This window comes from Terrapene carolina, unplaced genomic scaffold, assembly GCF_002925995.2.
Source record: "Terrapene carolina triunguis isolate 2854851 unplaced genomic scaffold, T_m_triunguis-2.0 Scaffold33715, whole genome shotgun sequence".
Taxonomy (NCBI): domain Eukaryota; kingdom Metazoa; phylum Chordata; order Testudines; family Emydidae; genus Terrapene; species Terrapene triunguis.
The window spans coordinates 392,231-413,651 of record NW_020698066.1 but is presented as its reverse complement, the minus strand read 5'-3'; the positions used below and the strand labels follow the sequence as shown (position 1 = coordinate 413,651).

General features: G+C 38.9%; 1 protein-coding gene across 3 annotated transcripts in view; it reads left to right on the top strand.

Moving 5' to 3' along the window:
- The window catches only part of LOC112110662 (upstream-binding protein 1), a 49,328-nt gene that overhangs the window by 17,845 nt on the left and 10,062 nt on the right, over positions 1-21,421 (top strand). For 2 of the 3 annotated variants that reach the window (XM_024205772.3, XM_026663491.2), the window contains exons 4-11: positions 1,983-2,088; positions 2,684-2,790; positions 4,502-4,654; positions 4,796-4,906; positions 5,452-5,559; positions 14,580-14,683; positions 16,445-16,499; positions 16,735-16,828. In XM_024205772.3, the coding sequence (XP_024061540.2) occupies positions 1,983-2,088; positions 2,684-2,790; positions 4,502-4,654; positions 4,796-4,906; positions 5,452-5,559; positions 14,580-14,683; positions 16,445-16,499; positions 16,735-16,828 (838 nt within the window). The remainder of the gene's footprint in view (positions 1-1,982; positions 2,089-2,683; positions 2,791-4,501; positions 4,655-4,795; positions 4,907-5,451; positions 5,560-14,579; positions 14,684-16,444; positions 16,500-16,734; positions 16,829-21,421) is intronic. The other variant, XM_024205773.3, reaches the window with a different exon arrangement.

Here is a 21,421-nt window from a genome sequence, read left to right as displayed (position 1 = left end):
CGTGGGTAAGAACCTCACTTCTTCAGATGTCTTGCATCTGAAGAAGTGAGGTTCTTACCCACGAAAGCTTATGCTCCCAATACTTCTGTTAGTCTTAAAGGTGCCACAGGACCCTCTGTTGCTTTTTACAGATTCAAACTAACACGGCTACCGCTCTGATACTTGACATGAATTACTTGTTTAACTTTTTTTCTAATAGCCAGAAGGACAGGTTGAAGAAATTAATACATACCCTATTGTTGTTACCTCTCTGAATGAGAGGGAATTATCAAGATAGTTAATTTTTTTGCCCACCAATGCCGACTCTCCATTTGAGAACTTTGCTGGCAAGTATAGTCCTGCTGTTTGCTCTTCAGACAGGGAACTTATTCTGTGATAATTCCATCAATGAGTGCTAGATGTGAGCATCACATTGCTGGATTTATGGACCCTGGAACTGAAACACTGTAGTCATCTGTGTTGCTGCTTTGCTGTTGTGACAAACGTTGCAGATTTCTGCCACCTTTTCCTTTGGGGGCTTTAAGTAACATTTCAGTGTATCTGATGGGAACCCACTGTTATTGAGACCAATTTGAAAAGTATTTATTGTTTTTACTGGTTGAATACACTTATGACTAACCTTTGGGTGAGTATTTGAGATCAGGGTTACTTTTCAATAGTTATTTGACTTGCATTTACTGCTTTAGTTAGGTATTTGAAATGTTTTCAGTTTGGATATTGAAATGCTTGTTGGTTGTGAAGTATTTTCTATAGTGGGATATTTTGCATTGCTGTAAACAGATACAGATATTTCAGGTTCCCAACAGGCTTAACAATTTCAATTGAGAAGTAATGTTAATCCTTTTGTTTTTTCAACTTGTTTTTCATGTTAAAAGCTACAATAGTTTAATGGCAAGGATATGAATAAAGCCAGAACACCATATTTGAGTGTTTTGGGCATTTAGTGGGCATTTGGCAGCCCTTTGTGAACCGCCAGTTTCTCTGTATAGTAACTTTCCCTGTTCCTGTGCACATTCACACAACCAGGCAGAGAGAGACTTGTATTTTTAGAGCGAGAGAGAGGTGTGGTTGTAAAACCACAGAATTTTGCGGGGCTACTCTGGGGCATGCATAGTATTTGAAACCTATTTTTAACTTCTTAATAAATTGTCTAGATTTTATAATATTTTAGATGAATATTGTATCTAGAAGAGTGGAAATAGTTCTAGAATTGGCAGTTTCTGTCCATGCTAACTATAAATTGAAGTCCTCCTTGTGTAGTGTAAGATCTTAATGTTTATCTAGTAATACATCTTTTTTACACAAACACATCGATTTATCCATTTATTAATTTTCTGAACTGTTGGAGTCACAATTATACTTTAAATATTTCAATTAATGCACTCCTGTTTAGAAATTGTACAAAACCCTTTTTTTGCAGATTTTTAGGTGACTCATTCAAGTTTAAATATTTTATTTTGTGGATTACTGCAGAATGTTACCTTTATTTCTGATTTTTTCCAGCAAATTCTTCTATAAATTTGGTTCAAACCATACATCAGTGCTATTCAGTGTGTGAAACTGAAGTTATAACCTTTCCGGTTGACCTGTTCTCTGATTTTCCTAATGCTAGCCTCACTGTATCCATGTAATTTGGCCACTGTGCTGTGTGTGAGAGCCTTATCCTCTCCAGTTCACCTAATCTGCAACAGCCTTTACGGGCGGTGTCTGCCCCAGTTCTCCATTTCACTTCATATTGCATCTGAACCATATTCTGTTTCTTGCCCCTTCTTTTCACCTTTGTTTCTGTATTACTTAGTCTAAAGTATTCTGGGACATTATACTAAATAAAGTTGGATTAAGTGCTTTCCATTGATTTTTTGTTCTAAAAGTGTGTGTATTTATCACCAGTACGTATTTCAGAATATTTTTAATGCATCAATCTCCTCTTTAATGTATACTGATTCCAAGGCTAATTTTTAACTATTTCTTCCTCTGACTAGAGTATCATAAGAGTTGTGTTCCATGACAGAAGGTTGCAATACACAGAGCACCAGCAACTGGAAGGTTGGAAGTGGAATCGCCCTGGGGACAGACTTCTTGACTTAGGTACTTCTATCAGTTCCCTTATTATCTAGGGTTAAAATAAGAGACTGTCTTGATATGAAGAGCATCAATTTATATATCAACAGCGGGGATAGCAAAAGCATACATACCAATGTTTGTATGCTACTTGTTGTGTTAGGATACTTGAGATTTATATAAATGTTTTCAATAATGTTACATTGTGAATTTTCCATGAAAACCTCTAATGGCATCTAACATTACAGAAAACAGCAACACTAAATAATTCAGTTAATACCCCTTTTGTTCCTTCAGAGCAAAATCTGTGCTGGTAATCGGGAACATGAGAGAAACATCTGTATTGCTAATATACTGTAAAAACTTAATTATTGCAGATTTCATAAGATTTACAGTAAAACCCATAAAATCACCTCGCATTATTCCCCAGAAATTAAGTACACATCTCCATCTTTATCAGAAGACCACTGTCATTAAACAACCAATTTTTGTCATCCCTTGTGTGGTAACGTACAGTACATTTCACTGTAGATGAGTTTGCAGATTAATGGGGTTTTATTCAAAACAAACCAAGTCCACTCACTGCTGTGTTTCTATAGCATATACTTTCATTTTTATGTAGATATTCCAATGTCTGTTGGAGTAATTGATATAAAGACAAATCCAAGCCAGCTCAATGCAGTTGAATTTCTGTGGGATCCTGGAAAACGTACATCTGCCTTTATTCAGGTTTGAAATTTTGCTTTACTGGATTTGTACTGATTTGGTCTTTGTCAGGTCATGAATGTGATTGTTTCCTATATAATTATCCTAGTAAAAAGCAAAATTATCCTATTAGATCCATCATTTTTGGAAACTTAGATCCATGCATCTGCTTCTTCTGTAGGTGACACTAGCTGAGTTTTTATCTTGATATGAGGTTTTTAAACATAGCTTAGAACAGAAGCAGCTTTTTAAAACCAATCAATAAAATGAACGAGAGTGTGCTTTAAATGAAAATTAATGATTAGCTCTTACATCTTTGTATGGATAAATATTTACGGAGGTGTATTTTTAAAGCATTTTTTGTAAATAACTGTTGTTGTTCCATTACTTCAGTTCCAGTTAATAGGGCCCCTGAATAGGACTGAATCTGCTTTACCAAGAGAGAGAGCATTTGAAATCACTAAATTTCAAAGCAGATTTTTAGTCCTCTTACTTACCTGATTGATAAGATGTTAGATTCTTGATTGTTTGTTATTATATTCAAGGCAGGTTTTTTTCTAAGTGACTTACTCCATGGAATTAGATTTCATTAGAATCCTTTGTATTATACTATAGTCTTCCTTCTGGATAATTTTGTCTCAAAAATCAGGTATTGGAATGAAGAAAAAGTGCAAAGCGAGAAGTGGCAATATTCCTTAGCCTGTTAGCTCAGGTAGATTGTTTCCACATTGGCAGTAAATTATGTTGTGCTACTGTACCCTGACAGTAATAATTCTTCCTTTGTCAAAGAATTATACAATTATTACAATGTCTGCTTCCATGTCAGGCTTTGCTGCAAGGGAGTAAAGAGTGTGTAATGAGCCATCCATTTTACTTTTGTACAGTTATATTTTCAACCTTGCAGAATGTGCTAATGGCATGAAGAAAAGCTTAGTCAACTCTTACTGTTTGGAAGGTGGGAATGCACAGTGTGGTGGCATTGGTGATATACTGAGTATTTAATGCCCTACAACATTGTAACTGTATTGTTTCCTAGTATAGCACTCTCTTCTTATTGTACCTTTTTACTGCCATGGTATTCATGTGTCTCATAAACTCAATGCCTTTATTCTGGTATTTTCAAAAAAGCTGTAGGGAGTTAGGTATCAATTCCCACTGCCATTCATTGACACTTGGGCACCTACCTCCATTAGCCTCCTAAATCCCAGCCTTAAGTTCGATTTAAAAATCGTTCCAGTAAGTGGTTTTGATAAAAATTTCAAGACATTATATTTAAAAAAATCTTAATGTTCAAGCTAGCTAAATTATACCACTGTGCACGAATACCTGGAAAAATCTTTGAATTTATTCATCATGATTGATGTAGTTGTTCTGCTCTTATATTTGTTTTAAGATCCCGTATAAGAATTTGAGAGGGATTTTTTTTAGTAACATATGATGAGATCCACAACAGTTGTTTAATGTTGTGAAAGATGTAGGAGTTAAAGTATTACTTTCTGGGGGGTATATAGGTGATGTATTGATAGTAAATAGGGACAGGTTTAAACCTGACTTCCAAGCCTGTGCGGCTGGCAAAGATACAGGAATTTGTTCCTACCTCCCTTGGATTTCCAGTTTCATTTCCTGAATAAGCCATAAATTGTTGCTTACCCTGTCAGAGAAATTTATATAATGGTAGTGGCAAAAGTATTAAGAATATGCCCAGAATGGAATACAGCTTCACTTTGTTTTTCAGGTACATTGCATCAGCACTGAGTTTACCCCACGTAAACATGGAGGTGAAAAAGGAGTTCCTTTTAGGATTCAGGTTGACACTTTTAAGCAGACTGAAAATGGAGAATACACAGATCATTTGCATTCAGCCAGCTGCCAAATCAAAGTTTTTAAGGTAATAGTTGTAAATAATGGTCCCCAGTAAATTTTTTAGACATAGAAAACATGTTTACATTATAATGGCTGTTTTTTAGGTCCATATTTCAGTTGCAAAGCTGCTTTCTGTCTGCTTGTTCATTTAACTATTCATTTTTAGCCAAAAGGAGCAGACAGGAAACAGAAAACAGACAGAGAAAAGATGGAGAAGCGAACTGCACATGAAAAAGAAAAGTATCAACCTTCGTATGACACCACAATCCTCTCAGAGGTAACACGATGGAACTGCATGTATTTATGAAGAAAAATTATCTATATACAATATATGAAATATTAGCAGTAAATAAATTATATTCTCAAAATGGGGGGAGAGTTACAGCATACATAGACAAAGGTAGGCTTTTTAATATGACAGACTTGTCCCAAAGAAAAACACCAGTAACCTTTTAAGATTCTGCTGAGTAAATTTCACTTGGCTATATAGTAGATATTGTATTCAAATACCCTTGGATAGAGCACTCTTTGTGCTGAATTCTAAAACAAATCTCATGTACAGATCTAAAAACCTTGCAGCTAAAAAACAAAAACTGGGGTTTAGGATTTATTTATACATGTCAAATTTGAGCTCAAAACCATGTTTTTAGAGACTGAGTTTATGGCTAGAGCCTCACTGGGTTTTTGCATTTTCTTTTTCTTTTAAACACCAGTGCGTTCTATACAGTTTTCTAAAGATTGCAAAAGTTTTTAAAAGGCTTTTAGATCTTTCCTCACTGTATAATGAAAAGAAATTGATCCAAATCTTTGGTGTTTGTCCAGATGAGGCTTGAGCCTATAATTGAAGATGCAGTTGAACATGAGCAGAAAAAGTCCAGCAAGCGGACTTTGCCAGCAGACTGCGGTGATTCTCTGGCAAAGCGAGGCACTGTAAGGGACTTCTGCTTACCTTTTCATTGTGCAAGATACCTTGTGCAGTGTTAGATATAGGAGAAACTTCCATGATCAAAAATAAAAACATTTTGACTGCCTTGGCTTAATTTCATTCACTCTTGTTTACACCAATTACTCTGTTTCAGTGAGGAATGCTTCCTAAATCTAACACTTAAGACAAATTGTTGCAGAGGGACTGCGTGACTCTTTAATAAAAAATAAATAAAAAAAAAATCTTTCAGTTTACACCTGCATTTCCTTTATTGAAATAGCTAGATGTTTTTTAAAAGCTATTTGCTTTCTTTATATATATGTAATCAGTGAAAGTAAAGATAATAGCAAAATTTAGTTACAGCATATATGTTTTGTCCCATATTTCCACCTGCGTTTAATGTAAGTTTCCATATACATCTGTACTTTTAAAGCCCTGTGTATTGTTGCAGAGAGGTTGTTTGTAGTAATATTACTTTGTTTCCTCTGGCTCTCCGCATCTTGTTCTCCTTGTGCTTCAGTCAGATACAGCAAGGCTTAATGTTATTGAGCACTACTTTTTCTCACAGCATGTGGACCCTCTCTTTAATCCTGTATCTATCTGCTTAAAAGAAGCAAATATGTATATTTTACACTTTCCCTATCAAGTTTTAACCTTCCAGGTGTTTAAACTGACACTTATGGTGAACGATAAATATTTTCCAATATCTTTATTTCTAAGATAGATCTTAGCAACTTATTTGTTTGGGCAAGTCATGATCCTGCATCTACCTGTTGGTATTTTGGTCATATATTAATGTCCACCTGTGACAGTCAATTATTTGACTTAATTCACTGAACAAGCAAGTTTTGTTCGTATTTCCTTGACACCTCTTCCCCTAAAGCACTTAGGTGACAATTAGCTGACATTTGTCCATCAGTATTTCCCTCCCCACTTTGTCATCCCTTTGTGTGCTATTCAAAATTCAGCTTGTACATTTCTCAAGGCAAGGGACCTGTTCATTCTTTGTTTATGAAATGCCCCACACAACTGAGGCGCTATAATCGAGCACTGTAAACAGTGGGATGAATTCTTTGGAGAATTTTGTTTTACCTGATGCTGTAGTAAACACTGGGTTGTCTGGAATTACCTAAAGTTTATAGTAAAATATTGGCAACCCAGAATACCTAGTTCCTTAGTTGAAGCTGTTGCATTTCTTCTGCAGTATCCGTTGTCAACCCAGACATTCTTCTGCTCCTGGGCAGGATGTCCATCAGCAGATGTATACGGGGGGGGGGAAATCAGTGCTCAACATGTGTCTCTCCCTATAAAGCATGTTAACATTTCTAATTAGGTGGAGGCAGCTCTTTCAGATGGCAAGGCTCGACTTCCAGTGTTCACGTTTTTGAACCTCTTTTTCCTTTCTGACTAAATTAGGTATTTTAGAGTATGGTAATGCCCAGGGAGTTCTCCCCGTGCTCAGTGAATCTCTCTTTGGATGTGGCCTCCTGCTAAGTGCATATTGTTGCTGCTGCTAGTTGTCAGGCAGGTGTCATCCTGTGGGAAGGAGATCTCCACTTTGCATCCCTCTTAAGTGCTGGAAAGCCAGAGCTTAGTCTCTAGAGAAAGATATAACTTCCCTTACATTTGGCAAAAATGGACCTAGCCCTTTTCATAATGATTTCATTAGGTCTTCACTGCTCTCTTTCTTCCCTTGTAGTCAAGACTCTTTAAGCCCAGGAGACTTGTTGTTGTTTTTTAATCCTGCAGTTCGTGTCTTCTCTGTCTCAAGGGAGGTCCTGTAGAACTACAGGCTGAAGGCTTTCAGTGATTAAAGGGCTCTGTTATGAGCCATACTCCTCAAACTTTCTAATCTTTGCAAATGTGGAGTTTATAATATGCTGAATGTTAAGTTTTGCAAGTGTAAGGCTTGTACTGTACAGAGCTTAATTCTTTTAAACAAAAGTTAATTGGAATACAAAAACTTCAGTTCATAGTACACTTCAGTTTTTGACTTGGTGTTTATGTAATGGCGAACATGGGCTGCTCATGCAATATTGTGTCTAACTATACTGCACCTCAGCTTAACTCTTTGCTGAAGCACAGGCTAGAGTTCTGTCTTGTAAGGACTTTTCAGAAACACATGACAATTAAACTTCAGGGCTATTTTATGTAAACCTTGATAAATGGATGCTAATAGTTCCCAGGCAGCTTCAGAGAGCGAGTACCATACATTTTCTTAGTAAAACAAACATTTAATGCACACAAAACACTTGTAAACAGCATAAAACATGGTAAATAGTATTTGGAATGCTGTGAATAACTTTTAAATAAAAGCTATTAAACAGTAAATCTGCTGGTGTTCCTTATACAGACTTCCCCCTTTTATTTCTGTTACAAACATTCAAATACAAGGTTTTAACATAACGTTTTCTGTACATTAGTGCACCTATCAAAACGCATTCCCCTCTGATCTTCAAACAGGTGCTTTCTTGCTCTTTGTAGCGTGACCACAGTATGTCACCTGGACTCTTCAGAGCCTGAGAAATGGCAGCATTTCAGTCCTTTCAAACACTTTAGAACCCTGTCAGCAAACAATGTGGGCCTCCACAGCTAGCAGCATTCTAAGCCTTGGGTTAATAGCTGACAGGTGCTCTCAGTTGTGGGGAAACAGAAATCTGCAGCCCGTGTCCAAGGTGGTACAGGGATTGGGACCCAGCCCTCACAGCAGATTGACACAGAACCATGAGACTATCACCTGTTGAGTCCATGGGGCTACTTTTAACACCTCTGTTTATAACCACCCCATCCACTGCTCTCTGGTTGGCTCAGCTCTCCGAGGGTGACTAGAATATGACTGCTAGGTGAGTAGCCCACAGTGAAAACTTCCTATAAAGCCTCAGAACAGCAACTGAGAATGTCTGGTAACTACCACTCTGTTCTGGAAGTTTCTGGGTCTTTGAGTTACCATGCCCTACTCTCTGCACATGTGCAGACACTCAGTATCCAAGTAAGATCCTCCATGTGACCATATCTCCTTCCTCCACACTGCTGCATTCTCTTCCACTCCTCTGGAGAAACAAAGCCAAACGATGCAGTATAAAGTATATGGGTGGGTTATACTTAATTTTAAGGTTATCATAGTAAACTTTGCTTGGCCCTATAGCATGTACCTAGTACTTCTTTTATGCTTGTTTCTTCTTAAATGCATCTTTTAATATATTCAAGTTACATGCCAAAAGTACAACATGTGCAGCATGGCTGATTTAGCATTCTGGGGAGAGTAACATCCTCATTTTCTTACTCTGTGTTTAAAGTAACTTATTACATGAACAGAATTTTTAATTGTATATGGTCATGTTAGACTAAAAGCTATTTGGGATAGGAACCCTATATTTTTATATGTTCTTTGACATGCCATTATGGGGGCTCTATAAATAGTCATGCTGATCAAGCAGCACACTCTAAATCTGAAAAGTGACTGTGTTCCTGAGAATAAGGATCTTATTTTGGGTAGTCATAAAAAGGCCTCTAATTCTTTCTTTGTTCTCTGCTGTAGTTATGATACTTTGGATAGGGAGTGAACTTCTCACAGGACCCACAATCTTTGACTTTTTAGGTACCTTCTCAAAGCATAAATTCAGAGTGAATTTCAGTGCCCTGAGAGTAGGGAGAAAACAGCTCTGGGAAGTGGTTCCAAAGGTCCCTAATCCATGAACTATTGGAACTCATTTACAAAACTTTTCTTAAACATTACATGAATATATTGTCTCATACTATAGAATTAGAATTTATAATCCCTATTCCATGATGTGATATCTTTGAGCTACAATGTATCTTTAGATAGGGTTTTTTTTCCCCCCTCAAAGTATTTTATCAAAAACTTTTTTTTTTTTTAATGATTTTTATCTACCCTGGCATATTACAAGACAGAATAATGGAGGATTGTTCCATGGATACAAGTTTTAGTTATTGCAGATGTGATTAAAGCAACTGTGGCTTGTTGGAAAGTATTTCTGGTTCTTCTGCAAGACATCATAGATGTATATAACAATGCTGACATCTATCTTGCTGTTGTCATGTAATATTTTATTTAATCAATTCTTATATAAACTTTCTATAAAACAAGGCTATTTAAAGAGAAATGAAGTTCATGTGAGACTTTAGGGTCTGAAGTCAGTGGCTTAAAAGAAAGTAAGGGTGAACAAATATTAGGTCATTGAAAAGTTGAGAATGTTAGTTGTTTTTGAAAGTCCTTACACTGAAATTAGGGATATTCATTTGTTTTACTATTTTGATGTCAAACAGAAGATGTTTGATAAGTAGCAACCACTTTACTGTGCAGTTGTGGACACAAATATCATTGTCTTGCCTCTGACTGGCTGTCTTGTATATTCATTTTCTTGATCATTTTAATATATTGTGAACAGTAATGGCAGCATGGCTTAATGTAAAGTGGCACAGTGAGAGCAACATACAGCTTTTAATGTGCAAATTGTGTAACTATTAGGGCTGCCAATTGCAGTTAGCTCACGTGATTAACTCAAAAAAATTAACTCAGATTAAAAAAAATTAATCTCAATCGCACTGTTAAACAATAGAATACTAATTGAAATTTATTAAATATTTTTGGATGTTTTTCTACATTTTCAAATATATTGATTTCTATTGCAACAGAATGCAAAGTGTACAGTGCTCACTTTATATTATTTTTGATTACAAATATTTGCACTGTAAAAAATGATAAACAAGAAATAGTATTTTTCAATTCACCGAATACAGGTACTGTAGTGCAATCTCTTTATCATGAAAGTTGAACTTACAAATGTAGAATTATGTACAAAAAATAACTTTATTTTTGAATGCAATGTAAAACGTTAGCGCCTACACGTCCACTCAGTCCTACATCAGCAAATTGCTAAGACAAACAAGTTTGGTTACAATTGGCAGGAGATAATGCTGCCCACTTCTTGTTTACAATGTCACCTGAAAGTGAAAACAGCATGGAACTGTCGTAGCCGGCGTCGCAAGATATTTACATGCCAGATGCGCTAAAAATTCATATGTCCCTTCATGCTACAACCACCATTCCGGAAGACATGCGTCCATGCTGATGACGGGTTCTGCTTGATAACAATCCAAAGCAGAGCAGACCAACGCATGTTAATTTTCATCATCTGAGTCAGATGCCACCAGCAGAAGGTTGATTTTCTTTTTTGATGGTTCAGGTTCTGTAGTTTCCGTATCTGAGTGTTGCTCTTTTAAGACTTCTGAAAGCATGCGCCACACCTCGTCCCTCTCAGATTTTGGAAGGCACTTCAGATTCTTAAACCTTGGGTTGAGTGCTGTATCTATCCTTAGAAATCTCATATTGGTACCTTCTTTGCATTTTGTCAAATCTGCTGTGAAAGTGTTCTTAAAACTAACATGCTGGGTCATCATCCGAGACACCTATAACATGGAATATATGGCAGAATGTGGGAAAAACAGAGCAGGAGACATACAATTCTTCCCAAAGGAATTCAGTCACAAATTTAATTAACACATTAATTTTTTTAAGGAGCATCATACGTATGGAAGCATGTCCTCTGGAATGGTGGCCAAAGCATGAAGGGGCATATGTATGTTTAGCATATCTGGCACAGTCCTTGCAATGCTGGCTACAAAAGTGCCACGCGAATGCCTGTTCTTACTTTCAGGTGACATTGTAAATAAGAAGCAGTCAGCGGTATCTCCCGTAAATGTAAACAAACTTGTTTCTCTAAGCGATTGGCTGAACAAGAAATAGGACTGAATGGACCTGCAGGTTCTAAAGTTTTACATTGTTTTGTTTTTGAGTGCAATTATGTAACACACAAAAATCTACATTTGTAAGTTGCGCTTTCACGATAGAGATTGCACTACAGTACTTGTATGAGGTGAATTGAAAAATACTATCTTTTATTTTTACAGTGCAAATATTTGTAATAAAATATAAAGTAAGCACTGTAGATTTTGTATTCTGTGTTGTAATAGAAATCAATATATTTGAAAATGTAGAAAACATCCAAAAATATTTAAATAAATGGTATTCTATTATTTAACAGTGCGATTAATCGAGCGATTCATTTTTTTTTAATTGCTTGACTGCCCTAGTAAATATTCCTCATTTTGTGGGGGGAACCTTGAAAATTTAAGCAAAACAAGTATGTTTGTTTAGAGTACTGGAAAAGGACCGAGTAAGCATTATCGCTACGGCCCTACCAAATTCACGGCCACGGAAAATGTGTCACGAACTGTGAAATCTGGTGTTTTGTGCACTTTCACCCTATATTCTACAGATTTCACCGGGGAGACCAGCATTTCTGAAATTGGGGGTCCTGACCCAAAAGCGAGTTGCAGGGGGGTCACAAGGTTATTTTATGGGGCAGCGCAAAAGTAAGGGTGGTAATACCATACCATATCATCTTCACTTCTGTGCTTCAGAGCTGAGTGACTGGAGAGTGGCAGCTGCTGACGGAGGGCCAAGCTCTGCAGGCAGCAGTGCAGAAGGATGGCAATACCATATCATGCCATTCTTACTTCTGTGCTGCTACTTGCGGTAGCTCTGCCTTCAGAGCTGGGCTCCCGGCCAGCAACTGCTGCTCTCCAGCTGCCCAGCTCTGAAGGCAGCGCCGCCATCAGCAGCAGCACAGAAGTAAGGATAGCAGTACTGCAACCCTTCCTACAATAACCTTGCAACCCCCCTCCCCCGCCCCCATAACTCGTTTTTGGTCAGGAGCCCTACAATTACAACACTGTGAAATTTCAGATTTAAATAGCTGAAATCATGAAATTTAAGGTTTTAAAAATCCTATGGCCGTGAAATTGACTAAAATGGACCATGAATTTGGTAGGGCCCTATCGCATAGTATTTTATCACAAATTATGGTATCAGAAAATTCAAGTTTTTTGAACAGTAACACTTCAGGAAAGCAGCCAAAGAGTAAGACAGATGTAATTCTTGTCTTGTTTATAGTGAAGTCTCTTGGACTTTGAAGATTCTCAAATTCTCAATCCCCAAAGGAAATTACCCCACTGTCCCAACTGAACTGAATGTTTTTTTTATTTCTCCTTAAGGCTAGTCAAAAGCCCACTGTGCAATGTTACTTCCAGAACTCCAGAGTCTCAGGTTATTCTGATTTGGTGTAAATGCTAAAAAGTTAAAATTAAAAAACCTTTGGCAGCTTTAACTAAAGAAATCTACTATAAGTTGTATTAAAATCAAAACAGCTCAAAACACAATGTCCTAGTGGTAAGTACATACAGAAAATTGCCTCACTAGAGCACAGACAGGAGGTAGTATCCTGGCCATGTCATGTTTTAGGGATGTCAGAAATCTTCCACCCTCTAAACTTTCTGCTTAGTGCTAGAGAAATAGATGGCTCGTTAGTTTATTATTTGTATTGTGGTCGTGCCTAAAGCTCACAATTAGGGATCAAAGCCTCATTGTGTTAGGTGCTGTGTACACACATAATAGAGTCCTTGTCCCTGAGAGCTTAGAGTCTTAGTTTATGATGAGAGACGTCAGGTAGATATGACAGAATGGGTGGGGGAGTACCAGGTAACCGTGAACCATCAAGTTTAGTAGGAGTGACGTCGCAGTCTAGTATGCCAGTGTCGGCTATATCTGTACATGGTAACAATGTGACATTCTTTGTATTAATAAAAGTTATAAGATCACAAATCCCCCTCTAGAGTGAGTCCACTGTATATGTGATTTCCAAGTTTTCCAGCTTTTGAGGCCCCAAGCAGTGTCTCTAGGAACATCAACGAGTTTTAGGATTTTTGGTGTACTCATTGCTGGCAAGTGAAAGACGGACTTCCAGCACAAAAAGATTAATAAGCATGTCAAAAAAACGTGCAGGCAGCATAAGATTTTTCTCATGTTATTGGCGATAAAAAGGGCCTTTCAGTACTCAAACATACGAGGGATTTCAAGTTCACTGAATCTTCCATGTTTGAAGTGTAGGCACCTGTTAAATTCTGGGACTTACTGTTTAGCTCTTGCTTTTCAGGGACAAGAAATAGCTTTAAAAACTGCCTTAAAGAAACTTTCGCTTATATTTGGGTTAACGGACAATCGTGAAGAGTGTATCAGAAACCTGTGTTGGCATGTCTAGCATGGTCTTGGCCTTCAGTTCATTTAATCTTTGTTTGGCTGCTTGTTTTACAGTTTATCCATGTGTCCTTGCACTTTTCCTTATTAAAAGCTAAATCTTTTTTAAAAATTAATTTTATTTTTAATAGATTATAATAAAGCATTTGGAGCACTAAACACCAGTGTCATTTTAAAGGGCCTTTATCCTGGCTGGTAGATTTTAAAAAAATTGACCTAACTTGATAGTGGGTTTATCAGTAAATGCTTGTGATGAATTACTACTTCATGAATAAAACTCCCAGCTTAGCATGAAAGAGAAAGCAAAACTGCAAGTGGGCATCAATTTAGTCTTCTACGAAATAACTCTTAAATTTCAGTCCAAAGAATGAACGTTTGAAAAAGAAATACTGCTAGACATCTCAGAGTAACAGCTGATGTGAGCACTGTCAGGGTAGGCACCTTTTAAGCTTATGGACTGAGTACTGAAATGTGGTTTCTCAGCTTTGCTTATACTCATTATCTCTGAACCTTCTTGTGGCCATTTGCTGCCTATTGGGGTTGATTTGTGCGGATTTCAGATGTCCTTTTTTTTTTTTTTATTATTAACTTAATAATCTCTGCAGTCCTTCCATCAGCTCCATCCCCACCACCTTCATTGTGTCATTAGAAAGCAATAATCAAGTTAATAATAAATAGGAATCTCCTTTGTGGAACAGAAAAAAATAAGTAAAACAGCTTTGGTTTAGTTAAAATTCCTGGTCAGGATCAGATACATGCATGGAACAAGTGGGGTGGCGGAAACTTAATTTGAAAACTCAGATTAAAATTCAACAAGAGTGAACTCAGGGCTTTTCAGTGTAGGACTACATGCCAAAGTGACAAGATTTTACGATAAACTTATTGTTTAATTCTTTTCTCTCTCTTCAGTGCTCACCATGGCCTGATACTCCTACGGCATTTGTAAACAATAGCCCTACCCCAACACCAACTTTTACCTCTGCTCAACATAGTACCTACAGTGTCCCAGACAGGTAAGTTTCTTTTCTGTAGTTTAATTTGAAGTATTTTTAAAAAATTAATCTTATGCTTAAAGCATTTTCCTTTAATTTGAATGTAGATTATGTATAAATATGAAAGCTTGACTACCAATCCCCAAAATTAAGTTGAGTGGGGGGAAATGTAGAACTTTGGCCAACATTTTTCAGAACTCTGAAACTTTTGGCATTATTTTTTTCAATTGTAAAATTATTCCTCCAGCCCCAGGAATCATATTTTCCCTGCTCAGTATCCATTGCTGGAAACTTAACTTATTGACCGTAGCACAATTCATAGCAAGTTCTTTTCCTTTTAACTGGGGTACTTACTAAGGCCTTATCTACACAAAAGTCGGATTACTTAAACTGTATCAGCGAAGTTACAGCAGTACAACCCCCCTCGTGTGGACAGTAATATTGGTATAAGTGCGTGTACCACTATAGCTTTATTCCTGTAAGGGAAGGGGGATACTACAGTAAATCTAATCTATGAAATTCACAGTGAAATACCAGTAATAGCTGCTAAATCAATTACTTATCTTCCTTCCTTCATTTAAGGGGGGGGGGGTGAGAGTCAGGTGAGATAGCACAACTAAAGATGAGGGACCTAGGGGAAGATTTATGATCAAGAGTGTTGTCTTTTTCTCCCCGCCTTTCTTTTGTCTTTCTACTTTTTCATCTTCAAGTGTGGTGGCTTACTGGCAGTAGGTGCTGTAGTTGAAGCACTTACAGAAAATATTAATATGCATCTCTTTGTTTATGATGGTGTTTGGGAAGGAGATGCCGTGACAGTGGCAGATTACAGATTTTACCCTTCAGACCTGGCCTAATGGGGGTGTTGGGGGGGGAGAAGAATGTTTGACAGAAGTGTTTTCTGCAGAGAAAAGCTTAAAGTACACACAGTAGCTCTGAAACTTATAGGCTCTGCTGGAAAGGATTTCTTAGTAATCTAAATATCAGGTTTTAAATATTTCATTTGTCTTGTAGAAATGTGTTTCACATTTTGGTATGGTTGGCACATCCTTTAGTTTAAGCCTCAAAATAGAGCTCCATGCCAGTATCTATATCAGGTTCAGTTTTTAAAGTCTAATCTGAAAGACTATCTGATCTGAATGTTATGTAAGAGTAGAGGTTAGCCTACTACTGTATCTCATGTTTTGCTCTGGTTGACTGATGTCCTCCATGTCAGAGGCCTCTGCAATGGTGCCATATGTATAAAATATAAGAAACTGGGGTGAAAGGTGCTATATAAATGTGAAGTATTGGTGTAATTTACTGTCACTAATGCAACATTCAGGAGAACCACTAATTTTTTTCAGGGTGTTCAGAAAGCTGATCCTGGCATCTCTACCTTTTTTGTGACTGACCCTGTGCATCAGAGGATGGACAGCACCTCTCTTACCTCTTCAATCCTGTGACCACTATTCATTTCTTCCTTTTAAGATAGATGGTTGGATGTGTGAGTTTATTATGGGTGCTGCTTTTTCAGTTGACTAGCAGGGATTAGATTAGGAACCAAGTGATTTGCACAGTCTAAGTGATGATATTCCTCTTTCTTACAGCATATCTCCACCAGACCAGTTTATTCCCTGAGTGGTCTTTAACCTAGGAATCATGCTGCTGCCATAAAATAGGGACTTTTTTTTATCATTTTGGAAATTGAAGGTTACCTTTATCAGTAATGCTTGAATAGTTTTATTCTCTTAACTTTTAAAAATCCAGTAATATCATTGTTTTTGTTCCACCTCTCCACCGTAGCAATTCTTCCTCCCCAAATCATCAAGGAGATGGAACTTCTCAAGGGTCTGGAGATGTGAGTATCTATATTGCTGTTTGGTCTTCATTACACAATGCAAACCTTGTACCTAATTGCTGAATAATCAGTGAAGTGGAGGTGATTCATACTGATTTCATTATTGATGTGTTCTGATGAAAGGAAATGAGATACTTAATTGTTTTTAATAATGTAACAAAATTAGTTGACTTTTATTTGTTTTATAAAAACAATTTAACGTCAAAATTGTCTTCTTCAACCCTGTTTCTCACAGCAACTTCAGCCTTCAGCCACAATCCAGGAAACTCAGCAGTGGTTACTCAAACATAGGTTCTCTACCTATACAAGGCTTTTTTCAAATTTCTCAGGTATTTTTTTTTTAATGTCTATTTAGAGTTTTCCCTCAAGTTTTGAGTGAGTGTCTTCTCTGAAAAATTACTCTGTAAAAATAGCATCATGGGGTTGAATATTTAGTGTCTTTCTGATTTCTAGGCCAAACGTTCAGTTTACAGGGAAAAAGCTGCCTTTAACTGCCAGCTCTACAAACTCAACCTGACACCTGAAAGTGAAACTGGGTTTTCTTTCTTTCTTCTGCATCACTACCAGTAATGATGGTTCACAGACTCAAATGCTAATTCACTCCTTATTTAGGAAGAAAATGAATCGACACACTGGATTAGACTCGTGGTCTGTCTAGTTCAGTGCTCCGTGTGAGGACATAAAGAGCGGAATGGCCAGTCCGTTCTTACCACCTGTGGCAGCACAATGGAACGTGGCGAATTTCTGACCATAGATTTGGCTCAACCTTCTTCAAATCTTGTGAACTTCTTCAGAACTCCTTTGATTACCTTCCTCTTCAACTGCTGGGATCCTATTCACTTGACTGGACAGGGTATTGGAGGTTAAACCCCCGTCCCTTTAAAATTGCTCCTTAACATGACAGACTTGAAACCTGTAGGCTTCAAGCCCTGTTCATGCTGCACTGGACTAGTCCCCCTAAAAGATGGATGCAGTAGGTGCCTCTTCTGCCTTGGAGAATCACACGTACCAAGCAGATGTTCAATGTGCCTGACATTTCCTGCTAGGATATGTTAAGTCATAAGACACAAGGGTCAAACTCCACTTTCCAGAACAATCCATAAAGGTCTGTCTTAGGGCCTGAGGAGACAAGCTCCAAAATCTTGCTAGAGGACAAGCCAGGCTCATTCAGCACCCTCCACAGCAGACAAGATACCAGTGTGGGCAAAACAGCACCAAGAAAGAAACAGGGCACAGTTGCCATGGCACCAAAGCAGATATCATCAGCATCAAAACAGGGACCACCAACTGTCAAAGTCCAGCACCAACAGGTTGCTTAAAGCATAGTGGTAGAGACTCCAGACAGAACTTTCGGTGTCCTCCCATAAAGACAGGTAATGCAAAGCCTCTGCAGAGAAATCCACCAGGCCTTGCATAGCATTGAGGGCTAGGGAAATGGAGAAGCTTGTGGCACCCAAGACCACACCAGCACTGACCCTGGCTCCAGGACCTACTCCCTCAGCATCAACACCGACCATGGTGAATAAGCTCAAGGTAGACTTGGAAAAACCACCAATGCCAAAGGAGTTGCTGGTACTGGTACAAACCGTGGTACTGAGAGTGCCATGTAAGTCGTTGTTGCTCCTAGAGGAGTTGTCTCCTCCTCACTATGACTTGGGCATACATTCTTCCCATCTTCAAGCTGAGAGGTTTGGAGAGTCAGTACCATGCAGCGTCTTGCCAGAATCCCCTACAGGGATCAGCCACCACTGCAAGACTGGCAAGAGTCAACAATAATGCCACCATCTCAGGCATTGGGGAACCGGTCTTCACTGTAATAGAGAAAGAGGTCACGCTCCCTTTCAGCATCTCTGGCCAGACCATGTATGCTGGAATATTGGGAGGAACCAGATCCTAGGGTAGAGCAACACCAGCACCCCATATTGCCACTTAAGGAACCTCTTAGCTTCATCTCCTGAAAAGGCAATATCCTTGGCATTGGTACCAATGCCTGATGACTTTAAAATATTCCAGGAACTCCCTCTGCAGGTTACTGGAAGTATGGAGGTAGAGACAGCAGTGGTAGAAGAGAAATACCAAATTATATGACATCCTATCAGTTCTTGGCCTGGATAATATTACCATTCTGAGAAAGAAGGGACTGCTTGACCCAACTAGGCCCTGTGGCAGGTGCCAGCCACAATAATGCCCACCATGAAATGGGTTGAGAAGAGGTACCAAATACCTTTTAACAAGGTTTGAGTATTTCTGTATTCACCCAACCTAGGCTCCTTAGTTGTGTTCGTGGTACAGGAGAAATCTAAGTTGACCAAGAGTACCATCAAAGACATGGGTGGGTGAGATTTTGCGGCCTGCGTTGTGCAGGAGGTCAGACTAGACGATCATAATGGTCCCTTCTGACCTTAAAGTCTGACTCTGACATGGTCTTGAAAAGGCTTGACCTCTTTGGGAGAAAGTCACACTTTTCTGCCTCTCTCTACAATTGCATGCAGCCAACTGTCAGGTCTTACTGGCCTAACAGAACTTCTTAACCTAGGACAAGGCCCCCCCCCCCCCCCCCCCTTACTTGCAGTGCTCCACAAGATGCCAGAGAGGTGGTAAGAAACATAATCAAGGGTTGAAGTTGTGTCAACTGGTAGCCTGGATGACACACCAAGTCACAATTAACATCTCCAGCACTGTGATGAGATCTGTGGTGATGTGCAGAACTTTGTGGCTCCAAGTATTGGGTATCCCAAGAGAGGTAAAGGTCACAATTGAAGACTTAACCTTTGTGCTCTGTACTCATTAAGACTCAAAGGCCACCTTAAATTCCCCAGGGAATCACACCCCAGCACCATATCACAAGCCATACGGTCCTCACCTGCAGATGAGGCCTTGGATGCCCGCATACCAGCACAAGCATCCTGAATATCAGGCATAGAAAATACCATGGTATGATAGGGCGCCAATCTTCTTCCTCTTCGGCAATGCACACCGCTCCTATGACATGCCACATGCCAGCAAATTTGATTGCATAGTTGGGAACCACATCAGAGCTGGTCAAATGAGCATTACCTTCCAAAGCCACCTTGCCTGTTCCACTGGGCATAGTCTGCCATTATATCGGACAGATGGGTGTTAGAGATCCTTTCCATGGCTACCCCATCTACTTCCACTCTTCACCCCTGCCCCTTTCATGCAATCAGAGGTGGCCACCTTGCTTTTAGAAACCATAGAGGAAGTTCCAAAGAAATGCAAGGGAAGAGGCTTCTACTCTCAGTATTTCCTAATTCCAAAGAGGATGAAGACCTCCCCCTTCTTATCTTAGACCTGAGGAGACTCAACAAATACAGACACCATGGCCTTTCAGCCTTTTCATGGCACCTAGAGTATTAAGTGCCAGGAAGTAGTAGGAGCACATTTGAGGAGAGGGAATCCATGTCTATCCTTACTTGGATGACAGGCTGATCAGATACAGATCCCAGCCTTGGATTAAGTTTTTCCTCTCTGTTTTTCCCCCCCACACACACACACTCCCCCCCCACTAGAACTCCACATGAGCAATGAGAAATAATCCCTAACAACATCTCAGACGAGAGAGTTTATAGGAGCTGTGTGATCAACTCCCTATCAGCCAGTCTACCTGCCATAGAGCAGAGTCCAGTGTCTCCAGTTGATAGTAAACTACCTGTAGTCAAACCCAGTTATGATGGTGTGTGCATGTCTGGAGCTCTTAGGCCACATGTTGCCATGTACATATGTGACACTGCTTGCCAGAATTAATCTTCACCCTTACAACTGTGTATGCCGTGTCTGGACACCACGTGAACAAAAAAGTCTCAGTCCTGTCCCACATCCTACAAGAGCTGATGTGGCTGGATCCAGTGAACATACAGAAAGGGAACTGACTGTCCCCTACCTGACTGACATTTATCACAAACAATTCAGGGACAAGGTGGGATGCCCTCATGAACCACCTGCAGGTGCAAGACACCTGGGTCCAGGATCTGTGATTACATTTGACCATCTTGAAGCTGAGGGCATCAGACTAGCCTGCATAGTGTTCCTGTCCTTCTTTGGAATTCCATGGTACCAATCCTGACATGTCTGCTATGCACGATATAAAAACAGGGAGGAATGTGATAATCCCCTCTGTACCAGGAAGCCATCAGGCTCTAGAAGCAGTGCCATCACTACAGGATTATCCCATTGTCTATACACCTCCCAGAGGTTGTCATCAACCTGGGAGACTTTTTACGGAGGCATGCAGTGGCCAAATGTGAGTGGTACTTGAATTATGTCATAGACCTCATATTCCATCAGTTAAGAACCCCTCATTGTCCACAGGTTTCAGAGTAGCAGCCGTGTTAGTCTGTATCCGCAAAAAGAACAGGAGTACTTGTGGCACCTTAGAGACTAACAAATTTGTTAGTCTCTAAGGTGCCACAAGTACTCCTGTTCTCATTGTCCACAGAAGACAATACCAAATGCGCAAACTTCTATTCCAGAGGAAATATAAACCCAGGCTTAATGCTGGGTGCCTTTTTTTCTCTGGTGGTCTCTGACTCGTATATGCCTTCCCAATGATTGTTCCTTTAGTCTGTAGTGATCTAGCAGACATCACTGATTCTTTCTGCTTCTGATGTACTAAACTTTTTGTTCGTTTTTACATATTTAGCTATTTGCTCTTTGAAATCCATTTTGGCCCTTCTTTATTGCCTGCTATAATTTATGCTGCTGTCTGACTTCTCTAATGTCAAATTTCCAAATTTTGAAGGATAGCGGTTTTGGTTCAAGTAACTTAATGAACCTTGTCATTTCACCACGCTGCTTTACACTTTGCTGCCTGGTTCCCCTTTTATTCAGTGGCATGCAGGTCTTCTGAGTCTATTGTTTTCTTAGGTAGTATGCATGCCACTTCTAAGGATTTTACTTTAAGT